This window comes from Electrophorus electricus, chromosome 1 (assembly GCF_013358815.1).
Source record: "Electrophorus electricus isolate fEleEle1 chromosome 1, fEleEle1.pri, whole genome shotgun sequence".
Classification (NCBI taxonomy): domain Eukaryota; kingdom Metazoa; phylum Chordata; class Actinopteri; order Gymnotiformes; family Gymnotidae; genus Electrophorus; species Electrophorus electricus.
In genome coordinates this window covers 11,999,768-12,024,530 of record NC_049535.1, presented here as the reverse complement: position 1 = coordinate 12,024,530, position 24,763 = coordinate 11,999,768, and the positions used below count along the sequence as shown (strand labels likewise).

Genomic DNA, 24,763 nt, shown 5'->3' with positions numbered 1-24,763 from the left:
CATGTGTGTTTGTTTGTGTGTGTGTGATGTACATATTTTGTGTGTATGTGAGTGGGCATATTTGTGATGGCCAAGTATGTTTTTGTGTGCATTTGTGATATGCATGTGTGTCTTTGTGTATGTGTGCATGTTTGTGATGGGCATGTCTATAAGACTGGTGATGTGCATGTGTGCAATAGTGTGTATACATGTGCGTTTGTGTGTACATATTTGTGACGTGTGTGATAGTGTGTACGTGTGTGTATGTGTGCATATTTGTGATGTGCATGTGTGCAATAGTGTGTGTATGTGTGCGATAGTGTGCGTATGTGTGTGTGTACATATTTGTGTGTGTGTGTGTGTTTTTCAGTGTTTGCGATAACATCCTGCCCTGCATGGCTGTGTTAACCAGCGTGCTGGTGTAATTAAAAATAATGCCTGCTAGCGGAACCAGTGGCAGGCCTTGGAGCACCTTAATTAGCTGCTGTACGGAAGGCACAAGCAACATACAAAATAAGAGGTGATGAATGAGCCGCAATGGTCGGAAATACAAAGAACTTCAGGAGTAAACCACCCTCTCTGGCAGCCCACAGAGGCATGAAGTGGTACCCGAGTACCTGAGTAGCGCAGGTGAACTATAGAATATAAAATAAGTCATCAATAATAAGCTATGGCTTGACATGTCTAAAACTCTGGGAGGTTGTGTGAAGGCACTGGTTCTTTCCTGAGCCTGGAGCTGTGGTATTATCTCGTGGCGAAGGCATTCCGAAAGGTCAACATTAGGTCCGCCCTCCTCCTGCATCATCAGTCACGGCCCGCGCACCACAGTTGAATTGAGCTCGCGCAGCAGTTAAATCTAAAACTACAGAAGGTGCTGGTATGGGTGCTCTTCCAACCCTGCAGGTCGAGGTGTGCCTGCTGGGTACTGTAGTTCACTGTATTTACCAATTATTCTGTAGCCTAATGGTTATTGAATAAATGTATAGGTCATACACATCTGCTTTGAACAAGCAGTGAGCTTTTCTTTTAATGTTCCACGGGATTTAGAAGGTGATAGCAGATAAAAGTGATAAAGGTTCAGTTATTATCTGGCATTCATCTGCCATTCTCTCGGTGAGATAACAGGCCAGGCTAGACATTTTGTTCCCTGTTTCCAATTTTAAAGGAAAAACGTTGCTTTTGTCTCGATCTTGTCTCCTGTATCTCAGTGAGAATTGATAACCATTTATCACTCGTGGCATTTTTACGACGATCCTTTAGATGCAAATTAATATATTTGATCAACTCTCCGCTCAAAATGGATGACGATGTCATTTTACTATTAAGCCTCATCCGGTGTATTCACACGTGCCTTTAATTAATCTAATCCATCGTCTTCTATTAATCTTCGCAAACGTTCAGTAATAAATCACTTCCGAATGAGAGCGGAATCGCCGCGCCCGCAGTGCCCCACGTGCATTTCATAAGAATGACGGAAGTGCATAAAAATGTTGAAGCGCGAGTCCAGCCTTGCCTGGTTTCAAAGGCCTCGCAAGCCGATTACCAGACGATGTCACGTGCATTATAATGCTTCATAGCCGTTCAAGCATTCTCTCTCTCTCTGTCTCTCTGTCTCCACTGCTCGCGCATGTGCCCTGGTGGGCAGCACTCGACCAGCCTGCCGGACCGGGAGCACGCGCCCTCTGGCATACTGATGGTGAGAAGCAGCGGGTGCGCCGGTAAACACCGGGCTGTATTCCCACTGGGTGCCCACTTATTGGCTGCACGGTGAGAGATTGTGTTTGCTCTGGTTCTGCGAGACCGGCCATCGCAATGAGTCACGATGAATCAGTGAGGTGGGGTGATGCATAACGCGCGCGCGGCCGTGCTGGCAATGCCAAGCTGCTTCTGGCGTGCTGTATTTGCGAACGCTTCGCAAGCTTCTGGGGATCTTTTACTTCTCTTTCCTTTCTTTTCTCGTCTGTTTAAGCTTTCTGCCTGATTCTGCAAACTGCTGTGAAGTCATGATGCAGTTTTTTAAAATGTCTTGATTGCTTTACTTCTTTAACCTCAACAAATTAACAAATTAATAAACACATGGCAGAGACGCTCCATAGAACTCCGAATGTCTTTCTCTTTCTGAAGCTTATTAAAGAGAGAATGTATTTTCCCCCAGAAAAGTCAAATCTCTTTTTAATGGCTAAACGTGAAGGTGGCTTCATGCAAAAGGATTCTCTGGAATACTCTCACCCCCGAATCAAATAATCAATACACCTGGAAGAGCCGGGGGTGAGGAGATAGAGAGAGTGAGAGAGGAATCATGAAAGCGAGGGATCGAGATTTGTCTGCAAAGGAGGGAGAGCGTCTAATCTCTTTATGCACTAGTCCTTATCTACAGCCTGCGCTGGAGCTGGTGCCGTCCACCGTCCATGCTGCCAACCCCGCCGGGTGACCGCACGAAGAAAGAGGTTATGTTTGCGGACAATGAACTAAAGTGACGGCCCAGGCCGGCACAGCATCCTGACCACAACTTCTTATTTGCCAAGGAAGGTACTGTGAAGGAAACAGTATGGCATCTTTTAAGTCTCACGTCGTTAATGGTGTAATTAAGGTAATTAGTAGCACCCTCTGGCGGAAGTTAATTGAATAGGGAGATGGCTTATGAACCGAATAGGTTTCCTGCCCAGAGCGAAGTGTGTGGCGGGCCGGCACAGTGGAGGAGGTGTGTGGAGGAGGTGCTCCCTGATGCCTGATGCCTGAGGCCTGAGTCACCGCCAGCGGAGTGGCTGCTTTAGAAACCACGTCAAAAACTCACACTTGTACAAAACCAATACTTGCGTGTGTGTGTGGCGAACGGAATGGCGTGCGTACACCGCCTGTGATAACGGCATCGCCAAGTCAGCCGGGCCAAACCTCGGGAAAGGATACGGGGGGCCGGGCACGAGCCCGCGTTGCGTCACGCCAGGGGGCCTGCCGCCTCCACGTGAGAGTCCAATGTAGTAGAAGATTGTGGCTGCGTGTAGGTCGCCGGGGGAGGTGCGGGTCCAGCTTTGGGCGGGTGCTGGAAGGAGAGCGCAGTGCTGTGAGTTCGTTTATATCCCAGCGGGCTGCAGCAGCTTGCTCTTGGCTAATGCTCTGCCCAAGCGAAGCCCCTCCAGCGCACACAGCAGCTCCCGTCGGGCTTGGAGTTGCAGGACGTCAAGGCATCACGATTTCACAGCAGCTGAAATGTCCTGCCCGGCCATCCCCCGCTGTCATCTGGAGGCCTCGTCTTGGGTGTCAGTTTCCGGAGCTCCGGACGGAGACGGCGGCGTGTGTGAGGGGAGGTCGAACCGTCTGGGCTACACATCATCTTGATTTACGCTAGTGAGGATTTGTCAGAACCAGCTCTCCTGCACCCTCTCCGTCCCACGTGGACGTTATGGAGCTTATTGGGAGTCCCTGCCTGACCTGAATCAGGATGGACATGAAAGGCACAGGAGGACACTCTCAGTTTTGAGACTGCAGAGGGCAGAGAACATCAGCATGGCTGGTCAGACCAAACTGAGGACAGCTGTGTCTGTGTAGCTGGACACACCTGTCCAAACGGATGACAGGTGTATCTGTGTAGCTGGACACACCTGTCCAAACGGATGACAGGTGTATCTGTGTAGCTGGACACACCTGTCCAAACGGATGACACACCTGTCCAAACTGAGGACAGGTGTATCTGTGTAGCTGGACACACCTGTCCAAACGGATGACAGGTGTATCTGTGTAGCTGGACACACCTGTCCAAACGGATGACACACCTGTCCAAACGGATGACAGGTGTATCTGTGTAGCTGGACACACCTGTCCAAACGGATGACACACCTGTCCAAACTGAGGACAGGTGTATCTGTGTAGCTGGACACACCTGTCCAAACGGATGACACACCTGTCCAAACACCTTTCCAATCTGTGTAGCATGCCACACCTCTCCAAATGGAGGACAGGTGTGTCTGTGTAGCTGGACACACCTGTCCAAACTGAGGATAGGTGTATCTGTGTAGCTGGACACACCTGTCCAAACGGATGACACACCTGTCCAAACTGAGGACAGGTGTATCTGTGTAGCTGGACACACCTGTCCAAACGGATGACACACCTGTCCAAACGGATGACAGGTGTATCTGTGTAGCTGGACACACCTGTCCAAACGGATGACACACCTGTCCAAACTGAGGACAGGTGTATCTGTGTAGCTGGACACACCTGTCCAAACGGATGACACACCTGTCCAAACACCTTTCCAATCTGTGTAGCATGCCACACCTCTCCAAATGGAGGACAGGTGTGTCTGTGTAGCTGGACACACCTGTCCAAACGGATGACAGGTGTATCTGTGTAGCTGGACACACCTGTCCAAACGGATGACACACCTGTCCAAACTCAGGACAGGTATATCTGTGTAGCATGACACACCTGTCCAAACCCCAGGGTTTGTCCTCTCCACGTGTTGGTCTACCCTGAAACATCGGGACGCTCTCTAGTCGTCTGCCTCTCTGTCTCAGGGGTCAATTGTTTATTTATGGCTGGCAGACAGTCTTATTAACAAAGATGACCTTATTATAAAACGTGACCACTTAAATTCCACTCACATTTCAAAGCTTCATTCCCCACCATTTAATTTCTTGGAGAGTAATTAACAGCATCCACTCGGCCATATTTCATCTGTATGTATCCATGGTAATAGCACATTCTCCGTCCGCCTCCTCCCTGCATGAATTATGGGATGGATATTTGTGTGTGGCAGAGGCCAATTCATTTAGCCAGTGAAAGGACCATTAACTGCCCCTGCAGTCACAGATGGTGGCAAATGGGTGGGTTTAGGCTGGTGTTAGATTCATCATGTCAGTCAAGTTATAGGCTAATAGGAGAGGAGGTGGGTGGGTCCTCTTAAACACCCATCCAATAATAACATAAAGGCTGAGTGGAAAGGCGGGGAAATATGAGAGCAGAGCAAGAATGAGGATTCTCTCTCTCTCTCTCACACACACACACACACACACACACACACACACACACACACACACACACACACACACTCCCTCCCCTAAAGGGCTGCGCTCAAAATAATCCAATAAACAAAATCAGTCCAGTGAGGCACTGAGGAAAGTCTTTAGTAATGCACACACACACACACACACACACACACACACACACACACACAAACAGCAAAAGTATAGGTTCTAATGGTGATTTCTTTTTTTTACTGATGTTTTATGTCTCTTTGGAACTTGTTGGCCTCTTTAATGATTGTTTTCTTATGATATCATAGCTATATCATAATCTCTGAATTGCCCAAACATGTTGAACCAAGAGGTTAAATATTTCATCTGAATGCTGACACCAGCTTTCACATATCTGCCCCAAGGGGATTGGTCAGTTCTGTTCTATTAAAAAACACTGCAGCAGGTTTTAGAATGAACCACCCTGATATTTGCACATTCAAAATTAATGACCTGTGTGGATTCACGGCAGCCTACCAGCATGCAGTACTACCAGGCTGCTTGGTCATCTTCATGGCCAGTACACCAATATGCCAATAAATACAGTCAATCTCGTCTATAGTAACCATTATGTCTACTAGCACAAGAAACATGTCTTAGTGAGAGAAGCCCAATGCCCAAAAGTAAATACAGTTTATATGCTTATTATTATACAATTACTGTAAACAAAGTATTAATGAACCGTCTCCGGCACAAAAACATATCGATACAGTAGCCGATCATTTTGGCAGAATGTGTAAATGGGTGGGGAAACTGGAATGTGCTTCCTTCTGAAATAACAGCACCAGCCTGTACTGTTCAATCTTTCCAGACATTTGAATTAAAGGTCATATGCAAATGAGTGTCTATGAGGGCTTGGCTTCCAGAAGCATTGTGGGAAATCGAGGGTCTGAGATACTTTAATGACGCAATGTAAGGATGGTTGCTTTGTCATTTTCATCTTGTTTGTCCAGTGTATGTCACATTATGCAGTTTTCCATATGTTAATTAAATACTATTAAAATGCAGTCATTTGAAAATAATAATTTCTTTAATCAACAGTTAGCACTTCCAGGTAAGTGACTTCCAGGAAATTCCTTATCAAGAGCAATTCCTGGAGTGATATCATGAAACTGACCTATTAACAATATTGTTATACATCATAATGTATAATATTTAGAATGTCAGACCATTCCATTGTGTGTGTGTGTGTGGTGTGCACTAACTTCCACTGGACACTGTTCCATTCTAGTGGTTCACAGTATACGTATGTCCACTGACACTACACACTGGACACTGACGCTTCATTTCTAACGTATGTCCACTGACACTGGACACTTACCCGTCATTTCTAACGTATGTCCACTGACACTACACACTGGACACTGACGCGTCATTTCTGACATATGTCCACTACACACTGGACACTGACGTGTCATTTCTAATGTATGTCCACTGACGCGTCATTTCTAAGATATGTCCACTACACACTGCACACTGATGCGTCATTTCTAACATATGTCCACTACACACTGGACACTGACGTGTCATTTCTAACGTTTGTCCACTGACGAGTCATTTCTAACGTATGTCTACTACACACTGGACACTGATGTATCATTTCTAACTTATGTCTACTGGACACTGATGCGTCATTTCTAATGTATGTCCACTACACACTGGACACTGACGCGTCATTTCTAACGTATGTCCACTGACACTACACACTGGACACTGACGCATCATTTCTAACGTATGTCCACTGACGCGTCATTTCTAACATATGTGCACTACACACTGGACACTGACGTGTCATTTCTAACGTATGTCCACTGACACTACACACTGGACACTGACGCATCATTTCTAACCCAGCACGTCATGCCTTTTTTTCTTGGATATTTCTTATTTTATTATTTTATTAGGCCCTAATGCAAAAACCTCTCTATATTTTCAAAAGGATTGGAAGGTTTTTTAAAGTCTAAAATTGGTCCTGTCTTGATGTTTCTTTCCTATACTCATATTTGTCAAACTTTTGAGAGTAACGCTGCTCTGGAGTTTTTATGTCTTTTTCCGTCTTCGAATGCTTGTAATGAAAAGGAGGTGTCGCAGAATCCTCCTCTGTGACATTTACTGCACAGTGGCCCGCGCTGACCACACTCACTGTGTATCTCTTAAGAAATCTGATTTATGGTCTAACGGTCTGCCTAACCTGTCTCTTTGATTGCACCACCTAGATGAAAGTCAAAAATCGTTCCCAGATCAGAAGACCCACCAATTCAGTCGTGAATAAATTAATGGACACCGGATTATTAAGGCAGCAGTATGCGAGGTCGGTGTGCAAGGATCCACCGCAGTAAATGGCACGTCCCGTTAGTCCAGCTCAGGGAGACCACCCAGAGCAGCTGCCATGCAGCCCACATAGGCTCCTGCGCATGTTGTTTAAATGTGCACTCTGTCACTTGAATTAACAGAGACGCTTTAATTTAACTGCTTGTGAGGTATCCGCACATGCGTGTGCACACACATACACGCACACACACACACACACACACACTCTTCCTGAGAAAGCCCTGTAAACTCTTTCCCCACGCCGAGTCCCGCGAGACTCTTCTTCCACCAGTCCTTCAGCCTCATAATTATAATGAATTTGACATTTCTCAGATAATATTGATCGCTTTATTTTTGCATCGCACCGTCGGTGACAGTCTAAAGCGTTGAGGAACAGGGCGTGTATTGATCTGGGCCGCATTAATCCCACACGTGGATGTGATCGTTTTTATAAGGCCCTTTTCCTGAGCATTAATCAATATTTCATATTCCCAGCGATGGAGGGGGAGATGTGTCACATACATGGATGGAGTACTGACACCTGCAAGAGAGAGAGAGAGAGAGAGAGAGAGAGACAGAGAAAGAGAGAGAGAGGGAGAAAGAGAGAAATGGAGAAAGAGAAAGAAAGAGAGAGAGAGAGAGAGAGAGAGAGAGACAGAGAAAGAGAGAGAGAGGGAGAAAGAGAGAAATGGAGAAAGAGAAAGAGAGAGAGAGAGAGAGAGAGAGAGAGAGAGAGAGAGAGAGAGAGAGAGAGAGAGAGAGAGATTGTGCTAACTTGTTTTGTAAGGGCCATTATGAACGACCACTCCATTTGATTTCAGACATTTTCTATCCTGACCTTATCAGATATAATAGTTCCACTGATGAAAAGGTCCTTTTGTTGCAAATAGAGACTATTAAACGATGAATGCAGAATAAAAATACGAATGTATTGATTTTTTTTTGTTTTTATAACTAAATCACCTGTATGTATATTGTAAATGTCCAGTTGGCAAAATCAAATCACGCTGCAATTGTAGTTCGGAAGAATTATCATGATTTATTTAGCAAACCCTAATTCTATTACATTCTTTGATCCGCTGTTTCGCAATCAGATCAAAATTTCAGGGAAACGACCAAGTATAATACCTCTCCTGACTAAGCGCCTGTTTTCCGCCGTTGCCATGTACAGTTGTGCTCCAGACTCCCTGCATTAGGTGACGATTTTCACCGCCAAAATGATGCTTACTCCCTTCGTTTCCCTTATACCGGCCTTGAGTCAACGTCCGTCCATATGGACGTCTTCTTCTGTCTGTGATCTTTGCGGGGAGCAAGTCCCGAACCGCACTGTGCTCTCTCACCCAGGCGTTTTGCCGCCAGTTTGGGTGCGCGGACCCCACCGTGCAGCGAGGCTTTAGACATGATGTAGGCATTACCGTGGGGTCGCGCCAGCAGGTTCATCGCGGCGTCTAGCTGTGTGTGTGTGTGTGTGTGTGTGTGTGTGTGTGTGTGTGTGTGTGTGTGTGTCTGTTCACCATCACCTTTTTTTTCTCTTTTTTTTTTTGCGGTCTGCGGCTTCCAAGCCGTGTTTTGTTATTTCAGCTGTTCGGTAACAAGCCTGGAACATGCGGTGACCTTTTTAAAAGTGCAGCCTGCAGTTTGAGAGGCTGTTTCGTGGCTTTGCTCTACGCTGCATCCTCGAGACTTATCGCTGTTGTAGTCTGCCCCGTAATCAATATTATTTACTATTAGCCCACTTTTAATAAAGAATACAGGCGCTGTGCTAAAAGTGTTGGGGCACTACAAAAGAAAAACACCATAATAAAAAAGCGATAACAATAACAATTCTCTGCTATGCTAATTTATTTTTACCCGCACAAATGCTTCACATCAAACAAATGACATTTTAAAATAAGAGGGTAAACCTGATAGCCAGCATGCTCAAATAACCCGTAGTAATTATAAGACAGAGTAGTTAAATAATTATGACTTAATACAGCCGCTCCGCCTAGAAATTATTTTCTTCATGCTACGATTCTTAGTATTCAGAGTTAAAGGCAAAGCATGTACAACTATTTTGCATGTTTCCCAATTTAGTTTCTTTTTGCCGTCGTGTTTATTAAGCAGAAACACGTTTGAGCAAATTCATTTTAAATGTATTATTAACGGGTATTATAAAGGAATGTCTAACCTGTTAATCTTGAAGATTACTGGCCGAAATCTGAAACAAGAATCTGAAAAACTTGATAATACTAAAATCTGAATTATTTCGCACGATCTTCCTCACAAAAATTAAATGTTTATTTAAAAAAACACTATTTTTCCTTTTAGAGCGCAAATGAGTCTTGCTTCACGAATTTATTTTGCAAAGCATTAGATTCATACCGGGTACCTTTATGATATACACAAAATGTACTGCAAAACAAGTGATATCATTTAATAAAAACAATGGATCGGAATGTGTTGTCATGATGTTAAGGAACTAGACGCACATAAAACTCACAACCGTTATTTCAATATGAAATTACAAAGTGCTGGAGAACATAGCTCATAAATTCCATGCATATTTCGCGACCTGTAAAAAATATGACAAATATCGTAAAAATAACAGCAAGGTTTGGTACACTATTAAGTCATAAACACAACAAAGGTAAGCCTATAATCTTGTTTCCTCTCATCAATGTTGGGGGTTCACGCCCTCCTTCTCCCACTCAGGCCAGTGCCGGCCACGTAACCACATTAAATCCGCAACAGATTATGAGATAAATGCTATTAAACACCCATCGTTTCTCTGCGGGGCACGCGTCATCCTCACGTTATGTTTCACCATCAGAATGGTCTTTATATACATGCTTTTTATGCAATATGCGACGAGTAACAATACAAACACATTTTAACCGCACTTGAAATAAGCGTATTATAGTTAATCAAATAATAAACTATTAACAATAATCAGAGTTGTGCCTCCCCCCCCCCCGAAAAAAAAAATTAGATACAAGGCGTTTTTTTTATTCCTGTCTCGTCTCGAAGATGTGTTTATTCCATGCTGTCCGCTCGCGCTGCAGTGCATCTGAGACTGCACGAGGGTGCCTTATAAAACTCCAGTGGAATGGTCACAGTTCGCTAGCAGGCCCCGTGTTCAGAAGGGTAAAGTGTCGTGGAACAGTTTCTCGATGATGGCAGGCGTTGGGACTAAATCCTCGAGTTTCAGGTAAAAGATGCGCTGAAGTCCCTGCGTGCACAGAGTGCGCAGCTCGGGCAACTTTCCGAGCAGTTTTGACAGACGACTTTGGCAGTTCAAGCCGCTGCTACTGCAGACCACGTGATCCTTCAAGCAGTTTAAAATTTTGTTTTGCAGTTCCTCCACCTTCTTAGGCTCTTTAAGACCGTGCCGCTCTGTGTAAGGAAAAGTGAAACACAGTTAAGCGAGATGAATGGAACGAGCACTCGCGGAACATCGCGGATAAAGTCAGCGCTCGTGCAGGCTTCATTTCGGTGTCACCTGTAACTATGGTGAGGGCAGCTATGCAGGAGAAGGACGAGATGTCTATGTTCATGCTTTGAAAGTTCGCAGAGAACTCCACGATGGAATCGATCCACTCTCCGAAGGCCCTCACGCACTGTAGCTTATGCAAGACCACACCGTTGCAAAAGATGAGTTTGTCTTCTACCAGGTTTGACCTACACAGAAGGACAAAGTGCACACGACATTTCGAGGAACAATCTTTAGTACCACTGCCTACTAATCAGCCTGCAACGTCGACGCAATTTTATCGCGCAGATTTGCGAAGAAACTCCGTTACGTAGCGGGAGTAGGAACGCGCTGCATTCACCTGTATGCCAAGCGCAACACGAAAAGCTCGAGGAAGGCCGTGTCAAAGAGGAGCTCCTGGTCGCATTTAGGGAGATCTGTGAAGCCCGGCATTTTCTCTGCCCATCCGCGGATGATGTTCATGGAGCCCGTCAGAATGTCGTAAAACAGCTGGATATGAACAGTTTCGTCTTCAGCACTGTGGTAGTCCGGACCTGCCTGAAACTGAAAGGGTTAAGTTCTTGGTTCAGCACCACGTACGCCGTTCACGGTCAGCAAACTAAGATTTGGTTCTTGTAAAACGAGAAATCCGGGCAAGAGCAATATTCGACAGATTGTATTGCTTTGTTATGTATTATGACTTTTGGAAATGTATTATGACTTCTGGAAATCTCTCAAATTAAGAGATTAACAATCTTAATAGCACTAGCACTATCGCACGTCGAGGGTTCCCACTCACTTTAGAGTAATCTAGGCGGCCCACAGAGGGGTTGGAGTCTATGTGGGTTTTCACCAGGGCGCTTAGGAGATTTGCGGGCGATAAGGCGTTCGGGAAGTCCTGCGGATTCTTCGGCTTGGATGGGAGTCGACCCCGTCGACCTTTTAAACTGTCTGTTCTCACGACTGTAAAAGAGACCGACCCCTTATTGCAAACATATACAAAAGAAAACATCCCTGTTGTATTTATTGCACAGGCAATCAGACGCCATCTGCCAAACTAACTGGATACGATATAGGGATATTTTTTGACATATGGAAAGGTTTAAAAAAAACAAAAAAAAACAAACTGCATTGAAATGTTTTTGAAGCGTAGTTGCAGGCCTACCTTCTTTCACCATCCCCACGACTAGACACTTCTGAAAGCGGCAGTACTGGCATCGGTTTCTCCTCCTTTTATCGACTGGACAGTTCTTGTTGGCCAGACAAACATATTTGGCGTTTTTCTGCACAGTGCGCTACGGAAAGATCGCGCATAGCTCCAATAAGAGTGCGGTAATAAAACATCGCTCTTAAATTACAGTGTGCAGTTTCATAATTGACCAAGAGACGGAGCATCTGTTCTCCAGCCTCAGCTCTCCAAAGAAAAGCTGCGTAATTCATTCAAGGGCAGGGTAGGGCAGACATTTGGTAAATACAGAGCCGTGGGCTGTCATAATTTGGGGTCCCCCGGTACCGATTCCCCGACCTCTCGTGTCGGATTAGTGCGTTTATCCTATCACCGTGCCGAAATAAAGAGCCGGCTTAATTTCACCGCTGGGAGTTCCGCTCGGTTAAGCGAGACACAGCTCCCTGTCCAAACCAATTTAATCTGACACGAAATTCCTATTGTCAGAGATGAACACAGCTGTCCCCAGGTGCGGATCGGTTAGCATTAATAGAAAGAAAGCAATGGAGGACACTGTGGACTAATATTACACTCGTGCTTTTCCCACCTTTCTCACACACCTTATTCGACCTCGTCTGAAAACTGCTTTTAGAAAAAACGAGATATTTTATTTAGATTATGTTAGGTCAAAGATAATTAAAAAGACAATAATATTGGGGGCGGGGGGGGGAGTTCAAACATACCTTAAAAAAACCTTTGCAACCCTCACAAGTGCGAACACCGTAGTGCTGACAGGCTGCGTTGTCGCCGCACACCGCGCACAGTCCTTCGCTGGACGGCGAGCCCCGGGACGACGGGGAGCCGACCTGGCTCTCGATTAACGGGTGTCCGTGACCGACATGAAGAGGGTGGGGGAATCCCACGCTGTGCTGTTTCCGTAACGCTCCCGGTACCGCGAAGCCGTGGCTCTCCAAAGCCCGGTGCGCACCCGGAGTCTCCGGGTTAGCTGACACGTGGAGAGATCCGTCGAAGCGCATCTGACAGCCGGTCATTGGCGTGCCAGGGGGAGACTGCTTGAACGAGAACAGTCGCGACATAGCGTTCTTCCGCTGTTGGTCCATCGCGTGAGAAGTAGCCAAGTAGTTCTGGTGAAAACTGTGGAGCGGTCCCGTGTCGTCCCACGCGTGAGGCGGACCAGCGGGGAAACTCGGCGACGCACTTATGGTCGGAGGGGAGGGTTTATAGTATACAGGTCCAGTGTGGGATATTCCCTCCTCGGCTTGGTTTGGTGGGTGAGGCTGCTGAGGGTAGCTGTGCATGGATATGTCCTCGACCTTCACGGAGAGATGATCCCCTGAGTGAGACATCTGGTAGAGGCAGGGCGGTTTCACGTCGTAGCCTGGGCTGTTGCTGTCCACGAAGGTGCTAAAACTAGGGAGAGAAGAAGCGGCGGCGATTTCCGCGTTGGTCAGGTCCATGCTAAACTTCACGAACTCTGGCGTTAGGAAGTCGCAGCTGTACTCTCCCGAAGTGCTGTAGCTGTAACTCTGGCAGGCAGGGCTGGCTCCAGGAGGTGACGTCCCATACTGAGCCTGAACGCAGGGCATGGCTGCAAGGTTTGAAAATCATATCGAAACGTGTGATTCGCCAGCAGACTGCAAAACCTTTTCATTAAACGGTTTAACGACATTTTCCCCGGCACGTCTTATTGCGCGCGATAACCGCAAAGTTGGCGCGGACGGGTTGATTACCGTGCGCGCGTCCTTTGCAACAAAGTAGAGTTGCAAACATGTTTTACCTCCAAACACCTGCTTGCTTGGTTTTGGTGGAATCGCTGCAGTTGGCGTTCGGGCTGTCTGCAACACCCCGTCCCCCGTCTTCGTTTCGCTGCGGGGAATTCAGCACTAGACTTAAAAACAGCAAACTCGCGAGATGTTTTCGCAAATTTAGTCTTTGTTGGACAAACGTTATTTCAAGCCATGCACATCACCAGAACGTTCATTTAAACCCATGGATTCGTGAATATAACTACTTCGTTTATACAGACAAGTTGGAGCGGAAAAGCATCAGGTGAAATAAAGTACATGCAGGAATTCAACCCTTCGGCATTTCACATCAGCGATCTATTCTTTACCAGGTAGGCTAAAACAAATGTAGAAAGGCAACACGCGTTCCTTACCTCAGTGTTCAAACGCAAGGGCTCTGGTTAGTCCGTCCATGCAGTTTCTGCTGTTTCAAGCCCCCACGTCCGAAACAGTTCGAATAAACTGCACCAAAGCAGCTCGGCTCCTCGAGCGCCTCGCGACCGCGGCTCTAAATGAGCGCAGGAGCGCAATGTGCCTTTGTTTATGGGCTCAGAATGCCGCTGCCCACGTGCCAAAACTCCAGACGTCATGCGCGTCAACTTTGACGCTCACCACACCAGCGGACAGAGGGGCCGTTCTCTGCGCTACACGGACAGCGTTTGCATATTGGGTTGTGCGCTGTCTAAAAGCGCAGCAGTTGTTTCCACTGTGCATTAGCAGTGCGTTTAGGGCTAAGTCATTTCTCACCACAGGAGTGTCTTCAGGGCTATGCGAGGGCTATGCGCAACTGTTGTAGCATGTCTTACATGCACTGCATTAATAAAGATTACATGTTTTGATGCTGTAGTGCTACAGTGATGGATTTTTAGAGGCTAGATATTATAGCACTTTTAGAGGCCAGGTATTATGATAATACTGCTGTGCTAATAATTTACCAAACAAGGCGAATTACCTTATGCAACATTTGCATGTCATTAGTCTACCTTGTATTTCCACACTGGGTCGTTACATCATTTTGTGTTATGCTGTCAGAATTCTGTGACTCGCCTTGTTAAATAAACATCACGAAGCCGATTCAGTTCTATTCAGTTTCACTTCAAATAAAACTCAGGGCACAAGAAGAAAGTTCAGACTGTCGTGCACGAAATAGAGCCCTACAATTAGGCCTAACCAATCAAATTCCACATACAGTTTGGACTAGAAATATCTGGTAAAAACTGGATGAAGCTATTATTAACAGTGCATATTTTTTTCCCCAAGATTACATAAACTATGTCTGCCCAGGAAACCCCCTTTTGCACACGTGCATGCGCTTAAATAACGCAATCCTTTTAAAGTTCATGGGGTATAGTTGGATTTGTTACAAACTGGACGTTTGCTTTCGAATCAAATGACCTTTATTCAGATTTCGATTTTCAAAGCAGCCTGAGGAATGCACATGTAAAAGCAGAATTAGCGTCATTCATTGTTCAGAAGGGAAGTGGCAAAGATCCACGAGCAGCCGACCACGAGCGTAGGTTAACAGAATTCGGTGACGACACGTGTCTTTTTTTTGTTGCCTTGCATCGTGTTTTGGGAAAGTTTCTGTAATTCAGGATGGGCTTCATCCGCTTCGAGGTCCAGGCTGCGAGCTAAAGGCTTTCCATTGTGAGGAGGGAGTCCCGCGCTGACAGAGGCGGCGTTGTTCGCGCGGGGCCAGCTGCGTCAGTCACTGCGTCAGGAGCTTCCACGTGCATGACGCGCGCTAACCCTGCACCTTCGGGGCTGCCGCCTGCTCCCGCACCCCAGAACACGCATCACGCAGAAACCCATAAAAAACACAAAGGTGACTAAAATGCATTCGTTCATTAAGTTCATTTAATTGCGTGCATTAAAACATAGGACGCCATGCAGGCTAGTCTACACTGCAACGCCTACTATGGCGTTTATCCTAATATTTCGGCTAAAAAAAACCCCGAATTATTGGGCTCATTTCGATGAAATAAATAAAAACCTCGCTTTAGTAGTTTATATGGTAGTTTGATAAATGAAGTATGGAAACAATTTTCATGAACTAATCTCTAAAGATTGTGAATTACTCTGTTCTTCACGTTTGTAATAACATGGAGATGGGTGTTTTTGTTTTTCTTTTTTTTCTTTCTTTTTTTTTTTGCAGAACTTGTAGACTATAATCCTTTGATGCCTTGACTACAGAAACATAAAATACCTGCACTTGAGTCCAGTTACGCCCAGAATAAGAGACAATGGGACAACGCCCATCCGAAACACGATTGGACAATATTATGGCTATCAAAATACGATTGGTGCACCGTCTTGTCAGTCAGGCACTACCCGTGATCGCGGACTACTTCCTGGATAGGAAACGTCGTTAACGACGCCGTTGTTGTTCCCGGTGTCTCTGCTTCTCTGTGTTGTCAGCTCACCGTTATTTTCCAGCCTTACAGCAAATAGTAAGTAAACCTTTGATTAAGCCTCAAATTAGACTCACTAAACCCTGTTCCGTACTTTAAAAGCCTTTGTCGCTTTGCCCAGTAATAGGCGTGAACGTGATGTCCTCTTCTGAGGTCTAGGTGTTCAGTAAATAGTTATAATGTCTAATGACCATAATGATCATAAGTCCATCTTATCGTAGTCAACGGTCCGCTTGGTCAGATATTAAACGTTAGCTGTTTTTGGGGAATATACCGTTTAATGTCTCTCTGAGAGATGCCGGTGCACGTTTGCAGGCAGCCAGATTGCACGAGGTACATCTCGTCCTGGCCACATTTAAACAGCTAAGTGTTTAGAAATGCTGCTCTTAGCGGCTTGACCAAAAAAAAAAAACAAAAAAAAAAACAGAACGAAACACTCTACAATTGTAGAAAGAACCGGTTTTGACTGATGATGATTCTTCCAGGATTTGCCATCAAAGATGAAGGATGAGATTTGAAGAAAGGGGTATGTTGGCATCAGAGCCAGATCTATATACAAGACTTAACAGTAAGACTTCTTTGCAGTAAATATTTTGATCTATTTAGATTTTTGTATAGCCTGTTACATGAATGATTCAACCAAAGCACACACTGAGTTGTAATGGCTTTAGGGAAGTTAGTCTGACCACTCATGCCACACGCAACAAACCGAGACCTGTGTGTCACACCACGCTTACAAATGAAACAAAATAAAAAGTAGATTAGGTGGGTGTGCAATCCACTATTCCACTGCCTCCCTGTGAGTATTTTGCCAGTACTGTACGCAGAGTAGCAGCATTCGAGGACAGTATTCGAATGCCAGACAGCAGGATGATGTAATGTTTGTTGCCCTTCCTCTCGCCCACATGGTTGGCCTCAGGCAGCCCATGCAGCGCATGCATGCTCTCAGGCAGAGCTATAAAGCAAAGCGGGTGTGATCACTACTCGTTACGGCTTTGGCCTTGACTGGCGCCTTGACTGTCAACAGAGAGGGGCAAGCGTTTTAATTCTCTGACCTACTGACACAAGGGCAGACCTTTTTGTGTACCAGAAACTAAATATAGACCCGGCAGAAGCTGTTGGAAAATTGCAACAGAAATGGGGCCGAACCCAGAAATGCATTTCTACCGCAGTGTGGGAAGTGGAGGCTAATGACTGAATATTTGCGCTGCAAGGTTGTAGTAATGGCAAAACGTGTTCGTGGTAAGGCTGGTCCCTCTTACTTGTCACGAGCCTGTCTGGAAAAGGATGCAGACATACTTGGCCTCCATGCGGAGTGAAGAGGATGGTTGGAGAAGCAAAACCTTGTCACAGGACCACATTTGTACAACAGCAAATCTTTGGCTGCATCATGTGGTCGCCGAATCCCCAAAACTGTGACTAGATGTCTGAACCGTATGACAAGAGAAAAACTTTGTAGTCACCAAAGGTCAATAAGCACACGGTGTTTGCTTAATATAACAGGAACTTTGCTTGGAGTCAGATTTGGTGTTCAGATTATGCAAAAATGGAGCTTGTTTCTGGCAATAAACAAAAAAAGTGGTTTGGAGTAGAGTCAATGTCATGATGGAAAAAAAATTATTCCTAGTTTGAAGTGTAGTGGTGGATCTGTGAAGTGTAGTAATGGATCTGTGAAGTGTAATCATGGATCTGTGAAGTGTAGTAATGGATCTGTGAAGTGTAGTAATGAATCTGTGAATTATAATTGTGGATCTGTGAAGTGTAGTAATGGATCTGTCAAGTGTAGTGATGGATCTGTGAAGTATAATCATGGATCTGTGAAGTGTAGTAATGGATCTGTGAAGTGTAGTAATGGATCTGTGAATTATAATTGTGGATCTGTGAAGTGTAGTAATGGATCTGTGAAGTGTAGTGATGGATCTGTGAAGTGTAGTAATGGATCTGTGAAGTGTAGTAATGGATCTGTGAAGTGTAGTAATGAATGTGTGAAGTGTAATCGTGGATCTGTGAAGTGTAGTGGTGGATCTGTGAAGTGTAGTAATGGATCTGTGAAGTGTAATCGTGGATCTGTGAAGTGTAGTGGTGGATCTGTGAAGTGTAGTGGTGGATCTGTGAAGTGTAGTAATGGATCTGTGAAGTGTAGTAATGAATCTGTGAAGTGTAGTAGTGGATCTGTGAAGTGTAGTAGTGGATCTGTGAAGTGTAGTAATGGATCTGTGAAGTGTAGTAATGGATCTGTGAAGTGTAGTAGTAGATCTGTGAAGTGTAGTAGTAGATCTGTGAAGTGTAGTAGTGGATCTGTGAAGTATAGTGTTGGATCTGTGAAGTGTAGTGGCTCTGTGAAGTGTAGTAATGAATCTGTGAAGTGTTGTAATGGATCTGTGATGTCCAGATCTGTTTAAGTTCTGTCTCTGTCTAAGACTGAATCATGACTGGATGCTCCATCAGGACAGTGACCCAAAGCTCACTTCCATACTGCCACACAAAAGTTGTTCTCTGAGGTCACAGTAAAAGCTTGCTGCAGCCACCCTTAGCCTAAACGTCCCAGAATACCCATGGACGGAGCAGAATAAAGGCACGGACCTGCAGATCGGGGCGCTTTACTGTGAAACAATCCTATTACTACCCTTCATATGTTTCTCCCATATGTGGTCTCTCCCATATCTGTATCTCCCATATCTGGTATCATGCTGGTATCTTGGTAAAGGGATTATTTTCATAGCCTTATTGCTCATCTTTATCAGAGGTTCCTGTATATGCTGCTGAATACTAATGTATAAATAATCAAATATGAATGCACTAACATTGGCAGTTTTTTTGTGAATTTCTTCCAGGGACCAATGGCATTCCGTAAGGCAGTAAAGGGGACCGTAATAGGGGGCGGGGCCATAGCCGCAGCCTTCGGCCTATCACAGTTCTTGGAATACAGGAGGAATCGGGTAAGCTGATTACAGATTACCTCCCAGACCCAGCTGGTTGCAGCCTGCCTCTCTCGTAGGTGTGCGGGGGTGCGCGTGTATTTCCACCCCAGGAATGTGTTTCTTGTTACATGTAACACGTAACATGTAACATGTCTGTTCAAATGCAACAGCAAACTGGCTACACATTACTGACATTACTCAGCCCATCTTTATGAACATGTCAACCATTAATAAATGATTAATAATCCAGGAATCAATGTTTAATATACCAGGATGGCTTCGCGGGGTCTTTTTGGTTGTGAGTGTGAGACCAGCGATAAGGCACAACGCATAATTATCCTCCACAACACGTTCTTCTCACTCAGAACTAGCACACGCTACTGTCTTATCATGAGCTTGCTTTTGCCGAGGGGATGTGGTACTTGAACGCTAATACACAAATTGTTTAAAGAACCTCACTTGAATGTGAAATCATGAACAATCTCACTGCCATTCATGCTGTGGGGTGAGGGGCCCCGCATCACAATCTACCTGTGTTTAGTCTGGGGTGGGCCCTGGGGGGCCTGGGCGCAGCGTGTTTGGATGTCGTACTAAATAACTTAAGGTCAAGTAGATTAAGATAATCAACAAGGCCTCGCGAAACAAGCAAAGGAGAGAAGGGGAAAAAACAAAAAACCGAAACCCACACAAACTCTCGAAGAGCAACGGGGGTTCTGATTTTCTCTCTCATCATCTATTCAAATCCGCCAGAAATCCATTTTGGCCATTATCCTTCTTCTGTAGCGTTCGGCTCCGGCTTAAACTCCGGGGAGGGTGAGAATTACGGTCTCTTAAGGATGTGGTTGCCAGGGAGATGCATCGTTAACGTGGACAAAGCGCAGTTAGGTAATGGCGTGAGGCGGCGTGTTTCGGGAACACCAAAGTTGACACGCAAACATTAATGAACGACTGGGCTCCATTGCGCTACATGTCCAGATGTCAGTTGTCTACGTTTGTACTGGGCAGCAGAGACTGCGTGGTCCGGCTGAGCGAGTCTGAACTTCACAGTGGTGGCAGGAATGTTGAACAGCTGTTACCTCAGGGAAAATAACAGTAGAAATAAAAAAATATATATTGACCCCTTTCTTTCACATTTCATCCCTTTTAAATCACGTTTCATCTGAATTCTGTTCTGTTCTGAATTCTATTCATGTCTTTGGAGGCAATAACGGTAAATATGACTATATGAAATTATATTCGTATGTGGGGTGTTGTTTTTAGGTAGACATGTGTGCACCATACTTTATATTTCATACATAAATTATATATATTAGTTATAATTATATACGTAATTGTAGCTCTGCCCCTGCCAATGTTCATGGAAATATGCCACACTACTCAGTCAAGTATTAAACGTTATTGTAAGGCTCTGATGTTGATGTTGTGTTCTGGGCACGTCACAGGGGCTCGTACCATGTCCACCCACAGCTTCTCAGTCACACTAACTTTTCTCCTGATGTTTATTTTCTCCTCCATTTATTTATTCGTTCATCGACCTCCTGCGCTACCCCAGCGAAGCCTAAATGGGTAAAAGCCAAAGTCAGAAAAAGAAGAGAAGAAGAAACCTGATTTTCAAAAATTATTCCGCAATCATGCACGTGTCAGACGCTAATCTTTGAGATTGTGATGTTAATTCGGTGAGTGTGCGCATATGCGGGTGTGTGTGTGCGTCCCTTCTACGATGAAGGCGCTGCCACACTCCGGTGATCCGGTATAGCGCTGCTCTACGGTGGTCGATTGCGTATTTGCATGTAATTCACTGTTGCTTCTGTTCACTTGTTGTGATTGCAGGACAGCCTCTCTCTTAATTGTCCGTGGATGTTTTAAATAACGTGTCCGTCCTTGGAAACAGACACTAATTATTGAGTCCTGTTTGTACATGCTGTTACGGTCTAAATTACAAATGTCTCGCCTCATTCGGTCATTTGCAAGTCAAATGGAGCCCACAGACTTTGGGGGCCGATTGATGTAATCATTTAGTCCGAATGCTAACGACAAAAATGAATAAAATGTTTCATTATCACTAAAATCTGCCACATCTTGCATCTCCTGCCCCTGGTTTTTTCCTTTTTAATTTGAGTTTGAGGGTTTTTTTGTCTTCGTCCAGAAGACGCTATGAAATGGTCACCTTCCCATTTGCTTCCATTCATGACTCATTCTGTATGAATCCAGATGCCGGACTTTCACGGCCCGCACTTCGGTTCGTGGCAGTCTGCGACATTCTCCCGCTCGTCTTCGTTAGAGATTCCCAGCACGGTCACTCGGGAGCCCATCGCGTATCTAACGACGCTCCCTGATAGTCTTCTACTAAGCCAAAGAAATGCATGTGTTTTTGAAACTTTTTTCAACCGCTGACAAGCATCTTCCGGGCCACTGATTTATTTATTTATTTATTTTTAGTTATAATTATATAATAGAGGCACATATAATAACACATTCCCTTTTTTTCCAATAGAAAGGACCCTTTTAAATGAGAGTAAGCTTTCTTACACACGAAGCCTTTTCCGATTCACACTCAGACGCACCCGTTTGAGGGGTCGCGCTTTGTTTTGGGGTCTTTTAACCCCTTCATCATCCCTCATGCTCACCTTTTCTCAGACCCATCAGTGGTCAAATGGATTGCGTGGCACTCACATGCTTGAGTTGCAATCTAATGGCATGTCTCCGTAGCGATCTCCGTTAAATCAGAAATCAAGGTCATGTTAAACCAACGACTTGGTGAACGCAGACATAAGCAAAACTCCTTCATTCCATTCCTCAAAATGGCACCGTTCCATTACATGCACGTAGCGTTGTGTGGGGAACCTAAGACACTAATCCAGTATACAGTGGTAAAGTCTTTAGCGTGAATCTTGGCATAACACCTTGCTAAATTCAACCTAAATTTCTTTAATTCATCTCTAGCCCGGTTTGGATGCAGAGACAACAGCTGACCTCCTGTAGGTGGCACTGTACAAAAGACTGATGTCACAAGATGGAAAAGAAATAAAGTTTTGATAGTGTGACGTGAGCATCCTGACAAATCCCGGGATGTTCCAGAAGAGTCCTCTGTGGTGCTTTTAATTTTGGAAAAACACCAAGAAAGAAACAAAACAAAAGCAAACAAACAAACAAACAAAAAACACCGGACTCTGGTTGTTGTTGGTTTTTTCTTGTTTACATGTCACCAATCACAGTTCATCGCGATATGATATTATGTCCGATATCATCCAGCCCTCTTTTGACTGTACAGTTCAGGCTTAATGTGACATAGCTGTGTATGAACCTGGCCAGGCACACTTGAGCTCCATGGAGGCTCAGGAGCAAGAGAAGGGGTCATTCGAGGACAGGCTGCCGACGCGCCACGAGCAGCTGCACGTGCTCCAGAACACGCCGGAGTTCGACGTCCTGGTCGTGGGGGGCGGAGCCACTGGAGCAGGATGCGCTCTGGACGCAGTCACACGCAGTAAGCCTCGGGTTTTGGTTTAAAAGTTACATTTAAAGTTGTACATCATATGACTGATTTAAAGTTACAATGTTTTGTTCCAGATATTTTCATTGTTCTGAACACAAATTTCAGTACTTTTCAGTCACGTGAGATTTTAACAATAAGCACTTTAGTGTTTGCGCTTCAGCCTGTGCCTTCATCGGTCACCTTATAACATTCACTGTGATATTTGGGTGACTGCGCCAGTGTTCGCACAAAAGCGAATTTTCGGAGGTGATCTTGAGCAGAACCGTCCTTCCACTGTCGCTCTGCTCCCTTCAGGAGGCAATATACGCGCCGGCCTGCCCAAATGCGATATGCATGCCCTGATCTTTCCGTCCTCATGCATATTACAGTTAGTTGGGAAAGCCACGCGAAAATGACACCCGGCGCAGTATAAATATTTGGGTCCGCCGCGCCTGGAAATGCCAGCGGGACGCTTAATCCCGTTTCCCTGCCGCCTCTTTCTCCGTCTCTCCTCTTTCTCCGTCAGATCTGAAGACGGCCCTGGTGGAGAGGAGCGATTTCTCATCGGGCACCAGTAGCAGGAGTACCAAACTCATCCACGGCGGCGTGCGCTATCTGCAGAAGGCTGTCACGAACCTAGATTACGAGCAGGTGAAGTGCGCCCATTTCTACCTCTGCGCCCTCACTGACGAGAGAGACTGCCGGGCTGCGCTCCTTTGGCATTTTGCGCATCTGTAAGATGAAAGCGCAGAAAAACAGCACGTGGAGAAAAAGTTGGATGGTAGCCACACGATATCCAGCGCTGAAGACGATCGGCTAGCAGTCGACAAAGCAGGAATCTGCATTTACTAACAAAGAATGAAAAGTCTCAGTGTTGCTTTCATCTAGTTCAGGGGTAATCACGTCCTATATCGCTGTGGAAGAATGATGACAGTGTGGCATTTGTGTTGAGTTTGTTTCCGTTCTGCAGTACCTGATGGTCAAAGAGGCCCTCCACGAGCGCGCTAACCTGCTGACCATCGCACCTCACCTGTCCGTCCCATTACCCATCATGCTCCCTGTTTATAGGTAAGATGGTTCTCCCTCTGTTGCCTTTCTGGCAGTGCAGATCAATGTTTCCCAGCCCCGTTCTACAGGACACCCCCAGACTGTCCACAGTTTCAGCTCTGTCCCAGTTCTCTGTACCAGATAGTAATGTTTTTAGTTTAGTTTTTTTTTTTTAATGAAAGTTATCAAAGTGGGCTTTGATAGAGAACAAATCTGAACTGTCCAGGGGTTCCTGAGGGCTGCTTTATGAAGAATGGTCTAGCCATTAAATGCAGATGAACAAACAGCTTCCAAACGTGTTCTTGGGAGATATAAGAGATTATAGACCAGAACTGGTGCAAATAAAATGGCTCTTAAAATCAGAAAGAAAGTACAAGAGAACTTGTACTGTGTGTGTGTATGTGTGTGTGTATGTGTGTTCTAATGGGTCACTCAGATGATGTACAGTATTCCTTTTTTGATATAAACTGATAAGTTCACTGAAATGGCACAAGGTCCCTTCAGACACCCTAAGCGATGGGGCTGCGCTCCTCGCTGACCATCTCTACCTCCTCCTCTCAAGCTCCACGGAGCTTGGTGGGGCTTGGGGTGGCCCCCCACCCCACAGCACCATCTCTAATTACTCCTGGCATTTAGAGTCTGCTATGATATTTAAAACAGTGCGAGCCGTGTCGAGGCACAGAGACCTCAAGATCGCATCACTGTTCTGTCTGACACCCCGAAATCTGAACCACGTACGCTGGAGGTCCGGTGTGTCGGAGCCAAGATGAATCAGAAACTTGGAGCTCTTGGAGTTGTCTGGGGATCTGTATTCGGATTCACTCCTAAGTTGGTGGAAATGTTGAAAACTAGGTAGTCAACCAAACATCAACCAAAAAACAGCCACCCAGTATAAAGTGTAGCAGTGATGTACAGTATGCCAACTCAGTGTTCAACATTGTTACCTGTATTAATATTGATTGACATTATATTATGTACGGTTATGCTAAATCAGCAAAAATCTCACCACTTTTATGCAGAAATATTTTCTGTAAATAAATCCTAGTATCCACAGACGTGATTCCTGCCGTTTGTGCTTGTCCTTTGTTGGGAATGAGATCTTATCCTTTGTTCATCGGCTTTCCGCTGTACTGTTGTTTACAAATAGCTCCAGACCAGATATCGGACCCTGTATATGAAACTTTACACTG

General features: G+C 45.3%; 2 protein-coding genes across 5 annotated transcripts in view; one reads left to right on the top strand and one right to left on the bottom strand.

Moving 5' to 3' along the window:
* Window positions 1-9,619: 9,619 nt before the first annotated feature.
* On the bottom strand, window positions 9,620-14,218 carry nr4a2b (nuclear receptor subfamily 4, group A, member 2b). Of its 2 annotated transcripts, none has more exons than XM_027018465.2 (8): window positions 14,097-14,218; window positions 13,716-13,804; window positions 12,661-13,526; window positions 11,918-12,047; window positions 11,552-11,715; window positions 11,114-11,316; window positions 10,783-10,961; window positions 9,620-10,676 (listed from the first exon to the last, which is right to left on the bottom strand). In XM_027018465.2, the coding sequence occupies exons 3-8, from the start codon at window positions 13,522-13,524 to the stop codon at window positions 10,420-10,422; spliced, it is 1,797 nt and encodes a 598-aa protein (XP_026874266.2). In that variant the 5' UTR covers window positions 13,525-13,526; window positions 13,716-13,804; window positions 14,097-14,218; the 3' UTR covers window positions 9,620-10,419. The 2 variants fall into 2 exon arrangements, with proteins under 2 accessions (XP_026874266.2, XP_026874267.2); XM_027018466.2 differs by having other exon boundaries at window positions 11,114-11,310.
* Window positions 14,219-16,078: 1,860 nt separating this feature from the next.
* Window positions 16,079-24,763, top strand: part of gpd2 (glycerol-3-phosphate dehydrogenase 2 (mitochondrial)) — a 30,375-nt gene continuing 21,690 nt past the window's right edge. For 2 of the 3 annotated variants that reach the window (XM_027018468.2, XM_027018470.2), the window contains exons 1-5: window positions 16,079-16,172; window positions 18,968-19,072; window positions 22,367-22,538; window positions 23,053-23,177; window positions 23,497-23,594. In XM_027018468.2, coding sequence (XP_026874269.2) covers window positions 18,974-19,072; window positions 22,367-22,538; window positions 23,053-23,177; window positions 23,497-23,594 — 494 coding nt within the window. In that variant the 5' untranslated portion in view covers window positions 16,079-16,172; window positions 18,968-18,973. Of the gene's footprint in view, window positions 16,173-16,618; window positions 16,702-18,967; window positions 19,073-22,366; window positions 22,539-23,052; window positions 23,178-23,496; window positions 23,595-24,763 lie in introns of all 3 variants that reach the window. The other variant, XM_027018469.2, reaches the window with a different exon arrangement.